The sequence below is a fragment of the Oncorhynchus clarkii genome, chromosome 3 (genome assembly GCF_045791955.1).
Source record: "Oncorhynchus clarkii lewisi isolate Uvic-CL-2024 chromosome 3, UVic_Ocla_1.0, whole genome shotgun sequence".
NCBI classification, from domain to species: domain Eukaryota; kingdom Metazoa; phylum Chordata; class Actinopteri; order Salmoniformes; family Salmonidae; genus Oncorhynchus; species Oncorhynchus clarkii.
Genome location: NC_092149.1, coordinates 37,011,461 through 37,029,947, shown reverse-complemented (window position 1 = coordinate 37,029,947; position 18,487 = coordinate 37,011,461). Strand labels below are relative to the sequence as shown.

General features: G+C 42.0%; 1 protein-coding gene across 1 annotated transcript in view; it reads left to right on the top strand.

Moving 5' to 3' along the window:
• Nucleotides 1–18,487, top strand: part of LOC139385527 (plectin-like) — a 225,260-nt gene that overhangs the window by 115,022 nt on the left and 91,751 nt on the right. Inside the window, exon 2 of the mRNA XM_071130654.1 lies at nucleotides 14,618–14,679. Coding sequence (XP_070986755.1) covers nucleotides 14,618–14,679 — 62 coding nt within the window. The remainder of the gene's footprint in view (nucleotides 1–14,617; nucleotides 14,680–18,487) is intronic.

Sequence of the window (18,487 nt, the reverse complement as noted above, 5' to 3'; positions counted from 1 at the left end):
CTATGCATGGGAACTGCCTACAGGTCAAACTGTTAACAGTTTAGTATTAGTCTATAGTAATTCATAACTACTCCAGTATATAAGTGTACAAATAACAATGCACTTTTTTATTCCTCTGGAACAGGTTGTTATTGCGCTCCGGGTGTGACATGGCAGCTGGGTAATATGCAGATTGAGTGACTGAGGGAGGGGTTTTATTGGGTAGGGATAGTGCGCTGTGGATGACTCACCCTGACTGGATTAAGGTTAGTTAGGATCAAGGGTGTCATTCAGCTATTATAAATATTACTGTTTTAGAGACACTGATGACGAGTCGTGTCTTAAGAAACACTTCCAGTTCCATATAACTATCTATAACCCAGTTTTAGAGTATTCAGTGTGTATGGAGTCTAGTCCATAAATGAACTCTAAGAGGGTCTGAATAGCACCATCATTATATTTGCTTTTTCACGCATTTCCTTTTGTGTGATTTGAAATGTCTACTGTATGCGGGATTGGCAGGTTTTCATTACTTTTTTTGTTGTTGTTCATTTTTCATAATAACTAGATCCAGGAGTTTTTCTTCTCACCATGTAACTTGACTATAATTCTCCTGGTTAGGTCATGGCCACAGAAAAAAATATATAGCAACGTAATAACAAGGCCAGGAAAAGTCACTCTGTCCTCATTGTGCTTTGTTGCCATCTAGTGTTCACTCCGTGAACTTTCTATTATTTTCTCCCTCCAGAGGAGAACCACTGTTTTCCTTTCTCTCTGAAGTTAGTCAATCATGGAAGACACAGCTCCCCGTCTAAAAATATAGCCATGAGTAATAGAAGTAAAAAATAACCCAGCCACAGGCGCAAAAAGCTACCGTATGTTTGGAGAAGTTGCCAGAGCAACCCCTCTCAGGTTCCCCTTTTTCCACATTCAAATGTACCGTTGGTCAGATGATTCTCGATTCAGCCCTCCACTAATGTTAATCAAATATGGAAACCAGTAATAATGATTTTTGAAGGAATAGGGAATGATGTGAGAGTGATGTTTTGACAGGTATTTCTCAGTAGCAATATGTAATTTTCCATTTTTGTATACTTTTAATAAAGCGTCTGTTGCCCTCAGTCGAAAAAATATTGTTTGTAATGAGTGCATCGACTGGTGTAGTATGATACCATCTCCAATAGAGGGAGACTGGGTGTTGTATTGTACAGGTACCGTACCTACACCTTGATTAAACAGACTCACTTTTCTCTTTGTGTAAGTTTACTCAAGGAAAGTCCATAAAGAGTGAGCGTTAATTCACAGATGTGGGGCTTTCCACCATGGCTCCAGGAGCGGTAGACTAATTAGCCATTTTTAACCTCAGCTGTCAGGGCTAATCCATTCGGTGCTGAGTCAGAGTTAAATTGGGCTTACAGCTTCATATTTCGATCTAGTTCTGACTATGACGTCTCATCCTGCTGCAGGGATTTAGATCTGTGAAGATAATGTCGGACAGCGAGTGAGTCATTCCATAGCAGTGGCAGCAATCCCCTCTTGCCCTTTTATACAGACAATAAAAGTGCAACAAAGACTGGACAATATGTCTGTTGATCTTTATGAATATTTCAAAGGTACACTGTGCTGTAGTTCCTTTGATTTCTATTTCTTTGTGAGACACAGCTGACCCAAACTGGGTGTGCTCACACACACACACACACACACACACAGTCAGGAACAAGGTGTATCCCACTTGTTCCTCTTGGTTTTATTTTATGAACATTCCGAGTACACGCTCCCACTTGCATTGGGCTGGAGTGACAGGACAGTGGGAGGGAGAGTCGGTGAGCGCTAGGCATCCTGAGGGAGGTGGATGTCCCTCTAAGGGAGGGGTGAGGCTGTTCCCTTCTCTGGAATGAGGGGTGTTAAACCCTACCCTCCTCTTCCTCCCCTCTTCTCACATTTTCTCTCTCCGTGAGCTTAAGACTTTTCTGTTTTGTTTAATCTCTGTTTTCCTAACGTTCCCTGTGACTACAAGTCCGATTGTCTCAGTCAAAAAACCTGATGATTTTTACAGATGTACTTGACATGAGCCATATACTGTACAAATGTTCATATGGAGAGCATAATGGCTTTGACATTCCAACTTTGAAGGGTCAGGCAATATAGCATGGCATTTATGTGACCGTTTACAGTTGTGAACGAGTACAAACAGAAAGGGTGTGGCCGGAATAGTGTTGTGATTATCTTACGTTATCTTCTGTTATCTTCGGATGGTTCTCCATTCCTCTCCTCTTGAACTCTGGGTTAGAGTGTCTGCAGGGGACTCATTTCTATCGCTGCAGGAGTAGGCCTACCTCTCCGGAGGTTTTTGCAATGGAAAACGGAAACAAACCTTTCTTAATGGATAAGTTCAGAAAGTCACTCCATGTTTCAGTCCTTTTGAGCCTCATGAACACGACCCTGGTTGGTTATGACTGTGATGCTTCTCTCTGCTGAGTTGAGATAGCGGAGTGAGTTGAGTGAGTAGGGTTGAGTACCATGAGAAGCTATTTGAAATGGAACCTAGTTGTTTTCTATTTGAAATGGAACCTAGTTATTTTCTATTTGAAATGGAACCTAGTTGTTTTCTATTTGAAATGGAACCTAGTTGTTTTCTATTTGAAATGGAACCTAGTTATTTTCTATTTGAAATGGAACCTAGTTATTTTCTATTTGAAATGGAACCTAGTTGTTTTCTATTTGAAATGGAACCTAGTTATTTTCTATTTGAAATGGAACCTAGTTATTTTCTATTTGAAATTGAACCTAGTTGTTTTCTATTTTAAATGGAAAACAATTACTGTACCACTGTTGATTTTGGATAAAAATCACAATTTCCGTCAACCCAATTTGGTAGATCTTTCAGAAACAAGGACGTAGTATTAATGGAACTGTTCAGAGGATTCACAGTGATATAGACGTGTTTGGTGTTTTCATCTGGGACTTTCTACTGATGCGTAGGCTTGCGGGCATAATTATTTTCTATCTAGTATGGAGATGAATACACTACTGATCGTGTGGGATGCTGACTCGTTTCGACATCGGACAAACATCTGACAAAGTTTGGCTTTGTAGAGTCTCTAAGTTCTTTGAATATACATGAGCCTTGAAACTAAACATTGGGCGTACAAATTAGAGGGGTGGATCCCGGGGGTTTCCCCCTCTTCTCTCCACCAGAATGATCCATCCACATCATCCACATCTAACCTAACGTAGTAGGCGTAAAAGAAACACCTGAGCGGAGTTTCCACCTCTGGCTTGGTTGAAGTAGCTTTATCCCTGAAGACTGGATGCATCTGGTTGTTGGGAACTCTGCTAAGGGTGTCCACATATGAAGCCCAGTCAGTGTGATAAACATTGAGGATAACCCCCCAAGACACTCTACTTTAATATGTCCCGTTCTAGCAATGAGAGAACCTCAAGCATGTCATTTCGAGAGAGAGGAAAAAATCTCTTCATGTTTTCAACAGTCTTGTTTTTAAAAGGTCAAGCGTTCCATCTGGTTTAGATGATGGCAAATGAGGGAGCAGGGTTATAAGCATGTGTAGACCTTAATGATACATCCTTTCTTTGGAGCGTCGTTGGCGAATACAGTTTCATGAGTAAGATTTTCCACGGTATCTCTGATGTTGGCTGCTCTTTTCAGTTTGGGCCTTCCTGTGACATTCCACATTTCCCGTTGTTATGCCCCCCTGGGCTTTGTATTGTTATGTGTGAAGTACCTAACACCCTGGTGTTGGTACACTGCCTTCGGGAAATATTCAGACCCCTTGACCTTTTCCACTTTTTGTTACGTTAACCTTATTCTAAAATTGATTAAATACAAACAAATCCTCAGCAATCTATACACAATAACCCATCATGTTAAAGCGAAAACAGGTTTTAAGAAATCTTTGCGATTTATTAAAGATACAAAACATATCTTATTTACATATTGTAAGTATTCAGACTCTTTGCTATGAGACTCGAAATTGAGCTCAGGTGAATCCTGTTTCCATTGGTCATCCTTGAGATGTTTCTACAACTTGATTGGAGTTCACCTGTGGTACATTCAATTGATTGGGCATGATTTGAAAAGGTGCACACCTGTCTATATAAGGTCCCACAGTTGACAGTGCATGTCAGAGCAAAAACCAAGCCATGAGGTCGAAGGAATTGTCCGTAAAGCTCTGAGATATGATTGTGTCGGGGCACAGATCTGTGGAAGGGTAAACATTTCTACAGCATTGAAGGTCCCCAAGAACACAGTGGTTTCCATCCTTCTTAAATGGAAGAAGTTTGGAAACACCAAGACTCTTCCCAGAGCTGGCCGCCCGGCTAAACTGAACAATCGGGGGAGAAGGGCTTTGGTCAGGGTGGTGACCAATAACCCTATGGTCACTCTGACAGAGCTCTAGAGTTCCTGTTGGGATGGGATAACCTTCCAGAAGGACAACCATCTCTCCATCACTCCACCAATCAGCTCTTTATGGTAGAGTGGCCAGACGGAAGCCACTCCTCAATAAAAGGCACATGACAGCCCGCTTGGAGTTTGCCAAAAGGCACCTAAAGGACTCTTAGACCATGAGAAACAAGATTCTCTGGTCTGATGAAACCAAGATTGAACTCTTTGGCCTGAATTCCAAGCATCATGTCTGGAGGAAACCTGACACCATCCCTACGGTGAAGCATAGTGGTGGCAGCATCATGCTGTGGGGATGTTTTTCAGGGAATGGGAGACTAGTCAGGATCGAGGCAAAGATGAATGGAGCAAAGTACAAAGAGATCCTTGATGAAAATCTGCTCCAGAGTGCTCAGGACCTCAGACTGTGGTGAAGGTTCACCTTAAAACAGGACAACAACCCTAAGCACACAGCCAAGACAATGCAGGAGTGGCTTCAGGACAAGTGTCTGAATGTCCTTGAATGGTCCAGCCAGAGCCCGGACTTGAACCCGATCTAACATTTCTGGAGAGACCTGAAAATAGCTGTGCAGCAACACTCCCCATCCAACCTGACAGAACTTGAGAGGATCTGCAGAGAAGAATGGGAGAAACTTCCCAAATACAGGTGTGCCAAGCTTGTAGCGTCATACCCAACAAGACTTGAGGCTGTAATCGCTGCTGAAAGGTGCTTCAACAAAGTATTGAGTAAAGGGTCTGAATACTTTTGTAAATGTGATATTTCATTTTTTTAAATAAAAATGTGCAAACATTTCTAAAAACCTGTTTTTGCTTTGTCATTATTTGGTATTGTATGTAGATTGATGAGGGGTGTGTTTGTTTGGTGTGATGGGTTAGGATATTTAGGTTAGGACTTTGGCACAGTGCACCAGCCAGCAGAGAGGAGATCGCAGACACATTCCAACAGCTCATCACATGCCCTGCTCTCAGTCGGCAACCTATCAGCTGTGTAAGCAGTAGTCCATGATCAAAAACCTTTCACTTCTCCTCTTTTCTAGCTTTCTTTCCACCCCACCCCACGCACATTGACATTTGATTCCATAAACTCACTCTGTTCCAGAAAACTCCCAACCTGTTTTAAGATATCCGTAGCAGTTAACGTGTCGTGGTCTCACCTATAACGGGTTTAACAGAAGACTGTGTTTTGGGTTTACATTAGATGTTGAGAATCTATATACCGGTCTTCCCCATATGTGGGGGTGCTGGCAGCCATAGTTCACTATTTGAGAGACAGAGATACTAACGAATACCCACCAACAAACTTTATTCTGCAGCTGACTATTTCAGGTGTGATGATGAATACTACCTCCAAACGAATGGAACGTCGATGGGCTCCACATTCGAGTTATCCAAACCTTTATGTGGGTCTTTTTGAAGAACGTTTTGTTAATAATGAAAACGTAAAAATCAATTTATGAATAAAGTCCTGAAGTGGTATCGATATATTGAAAACATTTTTTGGGGCATATGGGGGAGTAACGGGAGAAGAGCTGTCAGACTTTATGGCATTACTCAATGACATTGACCCCAATCTCCAATTCACTATTGAATGTGACACTAAACGTGTTCATGACCTCGATATGTGGATTGAGAAATCAAATGGAACACTGTTTACAACTCTGTATAGAAAAGGAACGGACAGAAATACTCTATTACAGGGGGACAGCTTCCACCTTGAGCCACTAAAAAGAGGACTTCCAAGAAGCCTGTTTTTCAGACTGCGCCGTACAGTATATGCCCCTCCACAGAGGGAGGACTAGCTAGAAAAAGCAGCGGAGATGCGCAATAGGTTTCTGAGAAGAGGATGTATTCTCCACAATGTGTGGATGAAGCTCTAATTTGGCATTGGGGAAAACACGAGACGAACTGCCACAAAAAAAGACCCTCTAGAGCTAAAGAACACTGTAATGTTCACAACTACATATACTTTGAACTCGCGAAAAGTGGGAGATGAGGTCAAGAAACACTGGCATGTTTTATCGTCGGACCCAGCTTTGCCTGCTGAATTTAAGAATCCACCACTTATTGTATACAGGAGAGGTCGCAATTGCCGCGATAAATTGGTCCATGCCAACGGCCAGCCACAAAAGAAAATCAGCCAGGCTCTTTTACGCCCTCTTTCAAATGGTAGATACAGTTGAAGTCGGAAGTTTACATACACCTTAGCCACATGTACATGTATACTCAGTTTTTCACAATTCCTGACATTTAATCCTAGTACAAATTCCCTGTTTTAGGTCAGTTAGGATCACCACTTTATTTTAAGAATCTGAAATGTCAGAATAATAGTAGAGAGAATGATTTATTTCACCTTTTATTTCTTTCATCACATTCCCAGTGGGTCAGATGTTTACATACACTCAATTAGTATTTGGTAGCATTGCCTTTAAATTGTTTAACTTGGGTGAAACGTTTTTAGGTAGCCTTCCTCAAGCTTCCCATATTTTGACCCATTCCTCCTGACTGAGCTGGTCTAACTAAGTCAGGTTTGTAGGCCTCCTTGCTCACACACACTTTTTCAGTTCTGCCCACAAATTTGCTCCGGGATTGAGGTCAGGGCTTTTGATGGCCACTCCAATACCTTGACTTTGTTGTCCTTAAGCCATTTTGCCACAACTTTGGAAGTATGCTTGGGGTCATTGTCCATTTGGAAGACCCATTTGCGACCACTCTTTAACCTCCGGACTGATGTCTTGAGATGTTGCTTCAATATATCCACATAATTATGATGATTAAGATTGCATTAGAAGATGCCATCTATTTTGTGAAGGGCACCAGTCCCTCCTGCAGCAAAGCACCCCCACAACATGGTGCTGCCACCCCAACATGATGCTGCTTCACGGTTGGGATGGTGTTCTTCGGCTTGCAAGCATCCCCCCTTTTTTCTCCAAACGATGGTTATTATGGCCAAACAGTTCTATTTTTGTTTCATCAGACCAGAGGACATTTCTCCAAAAAGTACGATCTTTGTCCCCATGTGTAGTTGAAAACTGTAGTCTGGCTTTTTTATGGCTGTTTTGGAGCAGTGGCTTCATCCTTGCCTTTCAGGTTATGTCGATATAGGACTCATTTTACTGTGGATATAGATACTTTTGCACCTGTTTCCTCCAGCATCTTCACAAGGTCCTTTGCTGTTGTTCTGGGATTGATTTTCACTTTTTGCACCAAAGTACATTCATCTCTAGGAGACAGAACGCGTCTCCTTCCTGAGCCGTATGACGGCTTTGTGATCCATTGGTGTTTATACTTGTTTGTGCAGATGCACATAGTACCTTCAGGCATTTGGACATTTCTCCCAAGGATGAACCAGCCTTGTGGAGGTCTACAATTCTTTTTCTGAGGTCTTGGCTGATTTCTTTTGATTTTCCCATGATGTCAAGCAAAGATTCACTGAGTTTGAAGATAAGCCTTGAAATACATCCACAGGTACACCTCCAATTGACTCAAATGATGTCAATTAGCCTATCAAAAGCTTCCAAAGCCTTGACATAATTTTCTGGAATTTACCAAGCTGTTTAAAGGCACAGTCAACTTAGTGTATGTAAACTTCTGACCCACTGGAATTGTGATACAGTGAATTATAAGTGAAATAATCTGTCTGTAAACAATTGTTGGAAAAATTAACCGACTTTAACCGACTTGCCAAAACTTAGCTTGTTGACAAGACATTTGCGGAGTGGTTGAAAAACAAGTTTTAATGACTCCAACCTAAGTGTATGTAAACTTCCGACTTCAACTGTATAAATGCAGAGTGCAACAATATGATGACGTGTGAATATTTCTTGCACCCACACACAGGAAAACAAATCCAAGTAAATTACATTATTACGTGCTCCACCACCCATTTTATCGACATTATTAAATGTCCATGTGGCCTGTGCTATGTCGGTAAAACCTCTCGTTCTCTCAAACAGAGAACCAGTGAACATAAAAGTTCAATCAGGAGAAATGACAGGGATTATCCAGTCACAGAACATTTTAATGACCTAAAACATGACATGTCTACCTTTTTTAGATTTTGTGGCATAGGAAAGGTAAAGATATAAATAATACTCAAAGTAAAATGGAATGTTTTGGGATTTTCACCCTCCAGACATTATTTCCTAAAGGTCTTAATGATGAAATGCCTACGTATGTTATGTTGTAAATGTGAACAGGAATTATGCCCCTATTTCAGATTACTCTGACGTTTTTCGTACGCTGTACCCAATGATTCATGAAAACTTGCTTGGTAGGTCGATGTCCTCATTGTGGTTTTACAGGCGTGTTTAATACGTTTTATGTACACACTTTATTCAAATATTTAAGAAATACATATTGTTATATTTGGTGGCACTTATTTGTTTTTCCTTCGCCTCCAGCCCCATTGTGGGTGGGGCTAAGTCTACCTTTGGGTGCTAATTTTTAAAAAAACTCAGAAAACCTTTTACAAATGCCGTGAGGCCGATACGTAAAGCTTATTAACGATCAGTGATACTATCAAGAGCAGTGTGCGGGTTCCTTCTTTTTTTTCTCTGCTAAGCACATAGAAATCAATTTACGTCATATATTAATCCTTTATTTCACATGCTACACTATCCAAACTCCCCTGTGAGAGGTGATCATATGAATCCTCAATGTTTTTATGTTTAGCCTCCAGCACTGTCGAGTGTGTGATTATGTGTGTGTTGTTATTACTGTTCTCTTCCCTTCTCTGTCTTGGACTGTACAGTATCATGGTATTTGCTTGCCCTCCTTAATTCCTGTTCTTGCCTAGACGTGTGGAAGTACACAAAGCTACTATTTAAGGTGTGCCTCTCCACAATTTGCTAATTTTGTGAACTTAGTGTTTAAATAAAACAAACACACACATCCTGACAAATCAACTGCTTCATGTTCAAACAAGATGCCTTAATAACCTTAATAACCTCACATTGGAAAGAAAAGTTATTATAATTTTTTTTTATATCCTTCTTAACGTTATGTCAGACAGGGTGTGGAAATGAGATGCATACCTCCTACCCTCTTCATTTTTTAGAGGGCTAGGATTTACCAGGTCCTGTTGCTCACACCCTGTGGCATTGTGTCAGCACCCTACAGTTCTTAGACCTCAGTGAAGCCCCAAAATATACAGGACTAGGAACCCTGATGGGTATACTACGAAGCAGACTCAATGAGCTAGTTATATATTGTCATAGAAGTCAAAATAAAAATGTTTGAAAGATCTTGGAATGGTCTACTCTAACTGATTCAATAATCAAAAATGCATATTTTAGTTGAGCGTTTTTAATGAAGACAGCTTAGTTTGTTCATCAAAGTCAGCTGGCTAACTCCTTGATCCTACTTCGTAGTATAACCCCCGTGTTCTTATCTGGGTCTGTCTTCAGTGTATTTTGTGTCTTCCCATGTTATTACGAGGGAAATAGACACCAAAACAAGTCCGCACTGATGTCTTCACTGATATGGTGTCTTACCAGTTATCTGAATGGTCGTCTCTGGGTTAGAGGCTGATAAAGGACTCATCGTCATAACCGCTGGCTTAAGGATGCTAGCTGGTTGTCGTGGAGTTGTGCTGGAATGTTTCTGTAATGTCTTTACATGTGAGTGTAGAGTTTGAGGAAATCAGGTCTGTGAGCGTACATGAGTGGTCATGCTGGTGTAGTTAAAGGGAAAACAAAAAACACACGCGCGCGCGCGCACACACACACACTGTTAGGTCTTCAGCAGAGCAGAAGGAATAAGTACTCCTTCACTAATTGTCTAGTTCGAGAATGTACATGTCCTTAGACAAGGGCATAGCTGGTACTGTATAGTCTTGTTGAGGGTTGGGTCATGGCTGATCTCTCTGTGTGTGTGGGTGCCAAAGTAGCCCTTCCTTCAGCCTCCCCCTCTTCCTCATCACACTGAGTAACACCCACAGCTCTCTCAGGAATGCCATGAGTAGGCAATGATTCATATTGGTGTGTGTGTGTGTGTGTGTGTGTGTGTGTGTTAAAAAGTAATTAGAAATCGATGGAGACATTGAACAGGGTTCTACAATAATATATCAAACCGTAAAACAATGTTGCGTTTTTTATTCCGGTGCCATTCTTCGTTATTGCTTATACAGCCATCGCAACGAAGTGGAATGATTCAGGCTGTGTACTGTGCACTCTTGTGTAAACGAAGGTCTGATGACGAGTAAAAGTGTATGCAGGTGGTGTGTTTTATGGCACAACGGGCCTGCTGGCCACCACACCTCGTCCGATCACTCACTCTGTCCCTGCCCACCCTTCCCGCTCACACCAGCCCACACCAATATGACGGGGCAGAGGAAGAGGTGTGGCCGAGCCTACCCACCACAATGTCCTCCAAACACACAGGCAGGTATCATAGTGTGCAGATCAGCACAAGGACAGGCCCAGACACCGTACCCCAAAGGCATAACTTATTGCGAAAGGAGGAGAGGAAGTAAAAAACACAACGGGAAGGAAAGGAAATAAGAGCTCATACGGTGATAGAGCGAGAGGAACAAATCGTAGGACTGGATCTTAGCCACACGACTGCACGAGTGAAAGGAGCACTGAGGAATTTTTAAGAGGAACAAGAGCAGGAGAGAGAAGCGTTATAAGCTACGGACGGAAGCCGTGTGAAGACAAAAGGCGGTCACAGAGCGCGTTAGAGGGCACGTTTGATTCATTCATTCGGAGTTGAGTGGCATCATGAGCGGTCATCAACAGAGATACAGGAACTTCTCGACAGATAACAGTGGTGGCAGGGATGGAAGGGACAGGGTGCCCTCAGACGAAAGCTACTACCAGGGGATGCTGAAGTCTACGGACGACAGGAAAGGTACCAGTACGACAGCGTTCACCTAGGAAGCTGTGTGTCATAGACGTTAACAATACGAGGATGACAGTGGTCACTTAGACAGTGTGTCATAGACACCTAGACTTGTCTGTGTCAAATAGGTTCATATGAACAGTTTGCCTCTGATGCTGTGGTTCATGTTTGCGTAAGGGAGAGAGTTAAAATCCTGGGTGGTTTTTTCCTGTGAAAGGAAAAGTTTTACTGCTGTAGTTACAGGTTTGGACCATTTTCATATCCCTGCACAGACAAGTCTATTCAGAGGTTCAAGTCGGTGCCTGATTGGCTAGTCTGTGAAATAATGAGCCCCTTCATGATGCTAAGATGCATACCAACTGTCAGTGTCAATTTAAATTGAAAGATGACTCTTCCTGGGGTCCATCAAAATTAAGGCAGTTCATTTTTTTTTTTTTAGAAACATTACAATACATTCACAGATTTCACAACACAGCATGTGCCCTCAGGCTCCTTTAGTGCACTCTCAATTACAGTTTGAGCTTTCTCTAATCATCCTCTATGGGGATTCCCCTTCTCTTAAGTGTCAGGATACATTTAGATTTAAAAGGAAGTTGTTGTTGCTGTAATGTTTTCTGTTTCTCCAGTGGTCCACATTGTGACCAGGAGTGGACACTCCCACTAATCTAACGCATCAGCCGCTCCCTCCCACCCTATTGGTCAGCGAACCCCATTCACAAAATGTGGGGGAGAAATGGAGGGGATGACCTCTCAGCATGTCTATACATTGTTGATACAAGTCCTATAGAATGGACCAAAAAACATTCCTTAACCCAGGACACTTCAACGGTTGAACAAAGAAAAAGGAGCACTCTGTTTCTGCATAGATCTGAAATATTTATTTACGGGACACCGCTTCCGTTTTGGCGTAAACCGCCTTCAAGACTCTAGTGGAGGTGTTTTACGCCGAAACGGGAGCTTGTTTGTGTCCCGTAAATGTATATATTTTTTGTTTTCTTTATTGTCCTGAATAGTCACCCATTGAAATGTCCTGGAGTAAAGATTTTTTTCTTTTTGGATTTCAAGCCCCTGAGTCGAGCACCTGACTCCCTTTTTTCGTTTAAGCTGGGCTGAAGCACGTTTGGGTATATACCTTTTTTCGTATTGAATGACATTTTCTTACTTGCTCATTCATTTCTGGTTATGTTATAGAACAGTAGAGTAATAGTCATATGCAAATTGGTTAATGGTCAATTATATCTCAAGTGCCGAGAGTCACTCACTCGGGAGGACCTATTAGTCTACCACTTTTTACGATGGGTTGAAACACTCCTTGGTCCTGCGGTGAATCAAGGAGATGGCTCAGGGTAAAGGAGGTAGGACCTTCGCCCCTTTGACCTTTGCGATCACTGTGTTTATCTTTGGCATTGTACAATGGAGTTTAAATAGTTTGTTTTAGCCTGAGTCATGACTGCGGCAGTGTGTATGCTGATTGCAAGCTGGACACTACTGCTGCGCTAACACAAGTATTTGGAATTTACATTAGTTGAATGACCATAGGTCAAGGTGCGGGGTTTGTCCAGGATTATGGGACCTTTGGAAAACGTCCTAAATTTGATGAGTATTTATGCCAGCAATCGACCAATCAGGATTGCCCTTGTATTGTCGCTTTATCGATGAACAAAAGAGAATGACAGAGGTCAAAGTTGCGTCAGTCTCCAGGCACACAGAAACACCCGTGGTTGCCACGGCAACGTGTTTCCACGGCAACGTGTTTTCATAACACAATAGCAACATGGCGCACCTTAAAATACTAAAACGTAGCCTGCGGGTTCAGTTTGCGGTCGCAGTGAATCAGCACTGCCTTCAACGTTGTACTTTGGTTCGGCAGTGCGTTGCACTATGCAGTAAACGCTCTGCCATTTCCTGGTTGCTAAAACTCGAATAGTTCACCTAATTTCACTTGATGTGACAAAATAAGCTAGTTTTTAGTGTAGAGAATCATTGTACCATCTAAACTTTCTGTGAAATATATTTTCCATAACCATGAATATTGTTGTTTCATCTGTTTGAAGCTGGTGTACGAAACCAAAAATAAAAGACTCAAAAGCAAAAGTTAAGAATGGGAAGCATAGAAATACAGTTTCTTAGACTTGCTCTCAAGTAGAATGATAGATCTATAACTCACAATTCTATGTGACTTGGTCAGGTCGGCCACATTAAGGGAAAATTCCCCCCAATATGCAACTTCAAATTAATAATCTCCAGCACCAACACAACATCAACATATGTGAAAATGGCCATTTAAAAAAAAAAAAAATTGTGAGGAAGATAAGTGTTTCCAATGACATCATTGGTGTGCATCGTGTGATTTTAACCTAGTATGAGTAGTAGGCATTGCCTATCTTCAATGCGACGTATGACTTTCAAAACAGACCAATTGGAATTGCTATTGGATTGGCCATCAGTACTATCTCACGTGATAAAACTGATGGGCCCACCTGAAAAAGTGAGCCCAAATACTACATCTCAATGGGACTTCTTTGTTTATTTTTTTTTGTGTCCGTTATTTAACCAATCTTTCAGTGAAGTGGTCTGGCATGATGAATAACAGTTGCCGATATGCCTCTTGGTTGGCGAGGGTCAGTGTCTACAGTTGGTATGTCTGTGTCTGTGCTCTGCAGTATGTTTTCCAGCACCCCAGGGTAGTGGGGTGTGTCCAGGTATTTGACTGAGGGTGTGTCCATTCCACTCAGTATGGTGAGGCGGAAACCGTATCTATCTGCTAAATGTGGTTGTCTGCCCGTTAAGGCACCGTTGTCTCTACTCTCTGAGAGCTACCGTATCTTGGCAGGTTCAACATGTGCGACTGTGCCCGTTACAGTATGTAGCCTATAGAGACCACGGAACACCTGTACACAGTGTAATCCTTCCACTAAGCCTCAGGCCCTGCCTGTAGTCATACCATAGTGAAAAGCATTCGCAGACACAACTAGGCGATGACGGTGTATATCTAGGCACCGACTGTGCTTTGATGATTTCTCGTAAGTCCGACATGTTTAGTCCAGACGCTCTGGTATCATGTCTCACTAGGCAAGACTAACCCCATCCAATGACTTCTCTTTGTCTCGGGGATGTTCAAAACGATGGCGGCATCTGGGATATTTGTTGTTTTTCAGCTCTTGTTGTTCATGTTAAATGTATTTTAAATCCTTTGATCTTCTCCGTATCCCGAATACCCTGCGACATGTTTTACATTTTGACCGAGTCTTCTCAACCCCCGTTAGAATACCTCAGCACCTCAATATGACTGTATGTACTCAGAGGGTGAATCAAATCTTTATTTTCATTTCTTTTTAACCATGTCTGACGTTTGCTCTTTGTTGTGTCTTGCAGATGAACGGGATCGGGTACAGAAAAAGACCTTCACAAAATGGGTGAACAAACACTTGATAAAGGTATGGTAACACACTGCCAGAGTGTTTTTTATTTTATGTGCTCAATAACTCAATACCTAACTCACTCTCCCTGTCTTACTTACGTTAATGTGCTCATCACTGGTATCAATAGTTTATACACAAAGACAATCACATGCACACACACACACACCGACTTATTTTTAACCAACATCAGTTTGATTTCAATAGATTTGTTTCAATTTTGTTTCTGAGCTTTATTTGAGTTCTCACAATGACTCGTACAACATTTTCAAAATCAGTATTCCTGTGTTATTACCCATTTAAAAAAAAATGTATTTCTTAACTAGTCAAGTCAGTTAAGATCAAATTCTTATTTACAATGATGGAACAGTTGGTTAACTGCCTTGTTCTGGGGCAGAAAAACAGATTTTTACCTTGTCAGCTCGGGTATTCGATCTAGCAACCTTTCGGTTACTGTCCCAACGCTCTAACCACTAGGCTACCTGCCGCCCCTTTATCAAATATGAATAGCATTCATAAAGCTTCTCAGAGTAGGAGTGCTGGTCTAGGATCAGTTTGACCTTTTACATTGTAATGAATGGCCATGGGGTGACCTGATCCCAGAACAGCACTTCTACTCTGGGACACTTTATGAACACAGGCCCAGATAGTCTTCCTCTGATACAGAAACTATGTTCTCACCTTTTATGTTTACAATAATTATTTTTGGTGTAGGGGATATCTGTGTTGGTATGTTAGTAGATGAGATGTGAACGTCTGATTTAACCGTTACTGCATCACTATGAGTGGAGCTGGGGTCCATTCTGGTCCAGCCATGCTGAACATGCAGGTGCTATTGAAGTCATGATCCCATGCTGGGTAGTATCCATGACAACACAATATTATGACAGCGAGTTTTGATTCCCCCACCAGACAGATATCCACAGATATCAAACCACCAAGTGGTTGTTTTTTTTAGCACCATCTCAACCTACTACATCAATACAGTCAGACAGACCAACCCCTTTGGAAGGGCTTCATTGAAAGTGACATGCATTGGTCATACACAGACGTGCCACACACACACACACACACACACACACACACACACACACACACACACACACACACACACACACACACACACACACACACACACACACACACACACACACACACACACACACACAGAGACAAGGTTACTGGAAATCATGAGTGTTTGGTTTCTAGCTTGGTGTTTTGAGGGAAGGTTTACCCGAAGACCAGTCTCTCTTCGACTGAGTGAGTTTGTCAATTGTGCTGTTGTCACCCTTTTCGTTTCACCTACCTCACCACTGCCCCTTCCCTTAGGGCTGAAAACCATGCGGTGCTAACATACTCTGTTCCTGATGTAACACACAAGCGAGCAGTCTTTTTCGTTAAGTGTTTTATGTGAGTCCCAGACATCTGGATACGTTTTGCTCTTTGCCTCTGAAGCACCGCATTCTGTTCTGGGCCCAAGGCCTGGTGGCTGCTAGCTGGGCCAACAGTAGCACATGTGCTACACAGACTGACTGCTGGTTCTGGGTGGCTGACTGCCCGCCCTTAGCTCTTTGCTAGGCAAGGTCCTTAAGTGCTCCTTACAGGTACTATCAGAGGAATCAATCTGTGTCCCTTATCGTCCCACTGCCATTATGACAAATTGGAATGACAAGATTTGCACCTCGCTTAATGTTCGACGCACTGGGATGACTGTACATTTTTTCCTTAAAAAAAAAAAGTTTAAATGAAGTAGGCTATATATTGACATGAAGTAGACAAATGTTTAATTAAGCGCTTTCTCAGAGAGAACTGTCTTCATAGAAACCGTTTCATACCATACACAGTATGTGCTATGCAATGCATTGTTACAGAACTAGCGGAGTCATTCAAATGAAATAGCAACCCGAGCAACGAGAAATACGTAATGGGAAACATCATGCAGGAGATTTTTCAATATAGCATTTTGCGGTAGAACGAAAGTGTTGAACTAAATGTTTTTAATGCGTTTCCAATGGGCACGTCCCCGGGGTGGGCCATGAGGGGTTGTAAAAAGGGAGAAGGAATAACTTCCATTCGAGCATAAATCTGGTTGTGTGTCGACACGGGTGGGAAGACCGAATGGAGGGTTTCTCAACCATTATTCTGCGGTGTTTTGTAAGCTTACATCGTTCTGTCGATGTAATGCCCCAGTCACTTTTAATGAAGTGTACAGACCAGACACTATCACTATTTGCTTATTCAATGACGTGTGATTTTTTTTTTTTATAGGCGTTCAACATTTTGTAATAACACGTGACCCTGAGTTAACTGAAGGACACATCACCTAAAGGGTGTTTTGTAATGGGAAAGTGACGTGGCGGATGAGGTGTTGTCAGGTTCTGTGTTGACTGGCCTAATGGTTTTAACCTTGATGTCCTCACAATCTGCAGTGCACAATTTGTACCATGACACCAGCTGATCGCGTTGACTCAGTCTGAGCTTCTTCAACATGGGCTATTGTGTTTTGATGACAGACAGGGTTTAAACATATGCTGCAGGATTGCAGAGAGAGACTGTTGTAGCTACCATAGAGGAACCAATGAGAGTGAAGCATTTCACACCAACTGCAATTAGACTGTATTTATTATGGAGCCCCATTGCCAAGGCAGCAGCTACTCTTCCTGGGGTCTTGCAAAATTAAGGCAGTTATACAATTTTAAAAACATTACAGTATAATAATTACAGAATTCACAACACTCTGTGTGCCCTCAGGCCCATACTCCCCTGCCACATATCTACAACGCAAAATCCATGTGTACGTGTGTGTATAGTGCGTATGTTATCATGTGTGTGTATGCATGTGTCTACTTTGAGCCTTGAGAGATTGACATGCATGTCATTAATGTTAGCTTTCTGTGTACTTTTAAGGGCCAGCCGTGCTGCCGTGTTCTGAGCCAACCACAATTTTCCCAAGTCCCTCTTTGTGACAACTGACCACACAAATGAACAGTAGTCCAGGTGCGACAAAACCAGGGCCTGTAGGACCTGCCTTGTTGATAGTGTTGTTAAGAAAGCAGAGCATCACTTTATTATGGACAGACTTCTCCCCATCTTAGCTACTGTTGTATCAATATGTTTTGACCATGACAGTTTATATTCCAGGGTTACTCCAAGCAGTTTCGTCTCCGCAACTTGCTCAATTTCCACATTGTTCATTACGAGATGTAGTTGAGGTTTAGGTTTTAGTGAATGACTTGTCCCAAATACAATGCTTTTAGTTTTGGAAACATTTAGTACCAACTTATTCCTTGCTACCCATTCCGAAACTAACTGCAGCTCTTTGTTAAGCGTTTCAGTCATTTCAGTCGCTGTAGTAGCTCACTCATGTATAGTGTTGAGTCATCCGCATACAGAGACACACTGGCCTTACTCAAAGCCAGTGGCATGTCGTTAGTAAATATTGAAAAAAATAAGGGGCCTAAACAGCTACCCTGGGGAATTCCTGCTTCTACCTGGATTATGTTTGAGAGGCTTCCATTAAAGATGGAAAAGTGTGTTCTGTTAGACAAGTAACAATTTATCCACATTATAGCAGGGGGTGTAAAGCCATAACACACAAGTTTTTACAGCAGCAGATTATGATCGATAATGTCGAAAGCTGCACTGAAGTCTAACAAGACCGCCCATACAATCATTTTATCATCCATTTCTTTCAGCCACTCATCAGTCGTTTGTGTAAGTGCCGTGCTTGTTGAGTGTCCTTCCCTACATGCGTGCTGAAAGTCTGTTTGTTTACTGTCAAATAGTATTGTATCTGGTCAAACACAATTCTTTTCTAGAAGTTTAC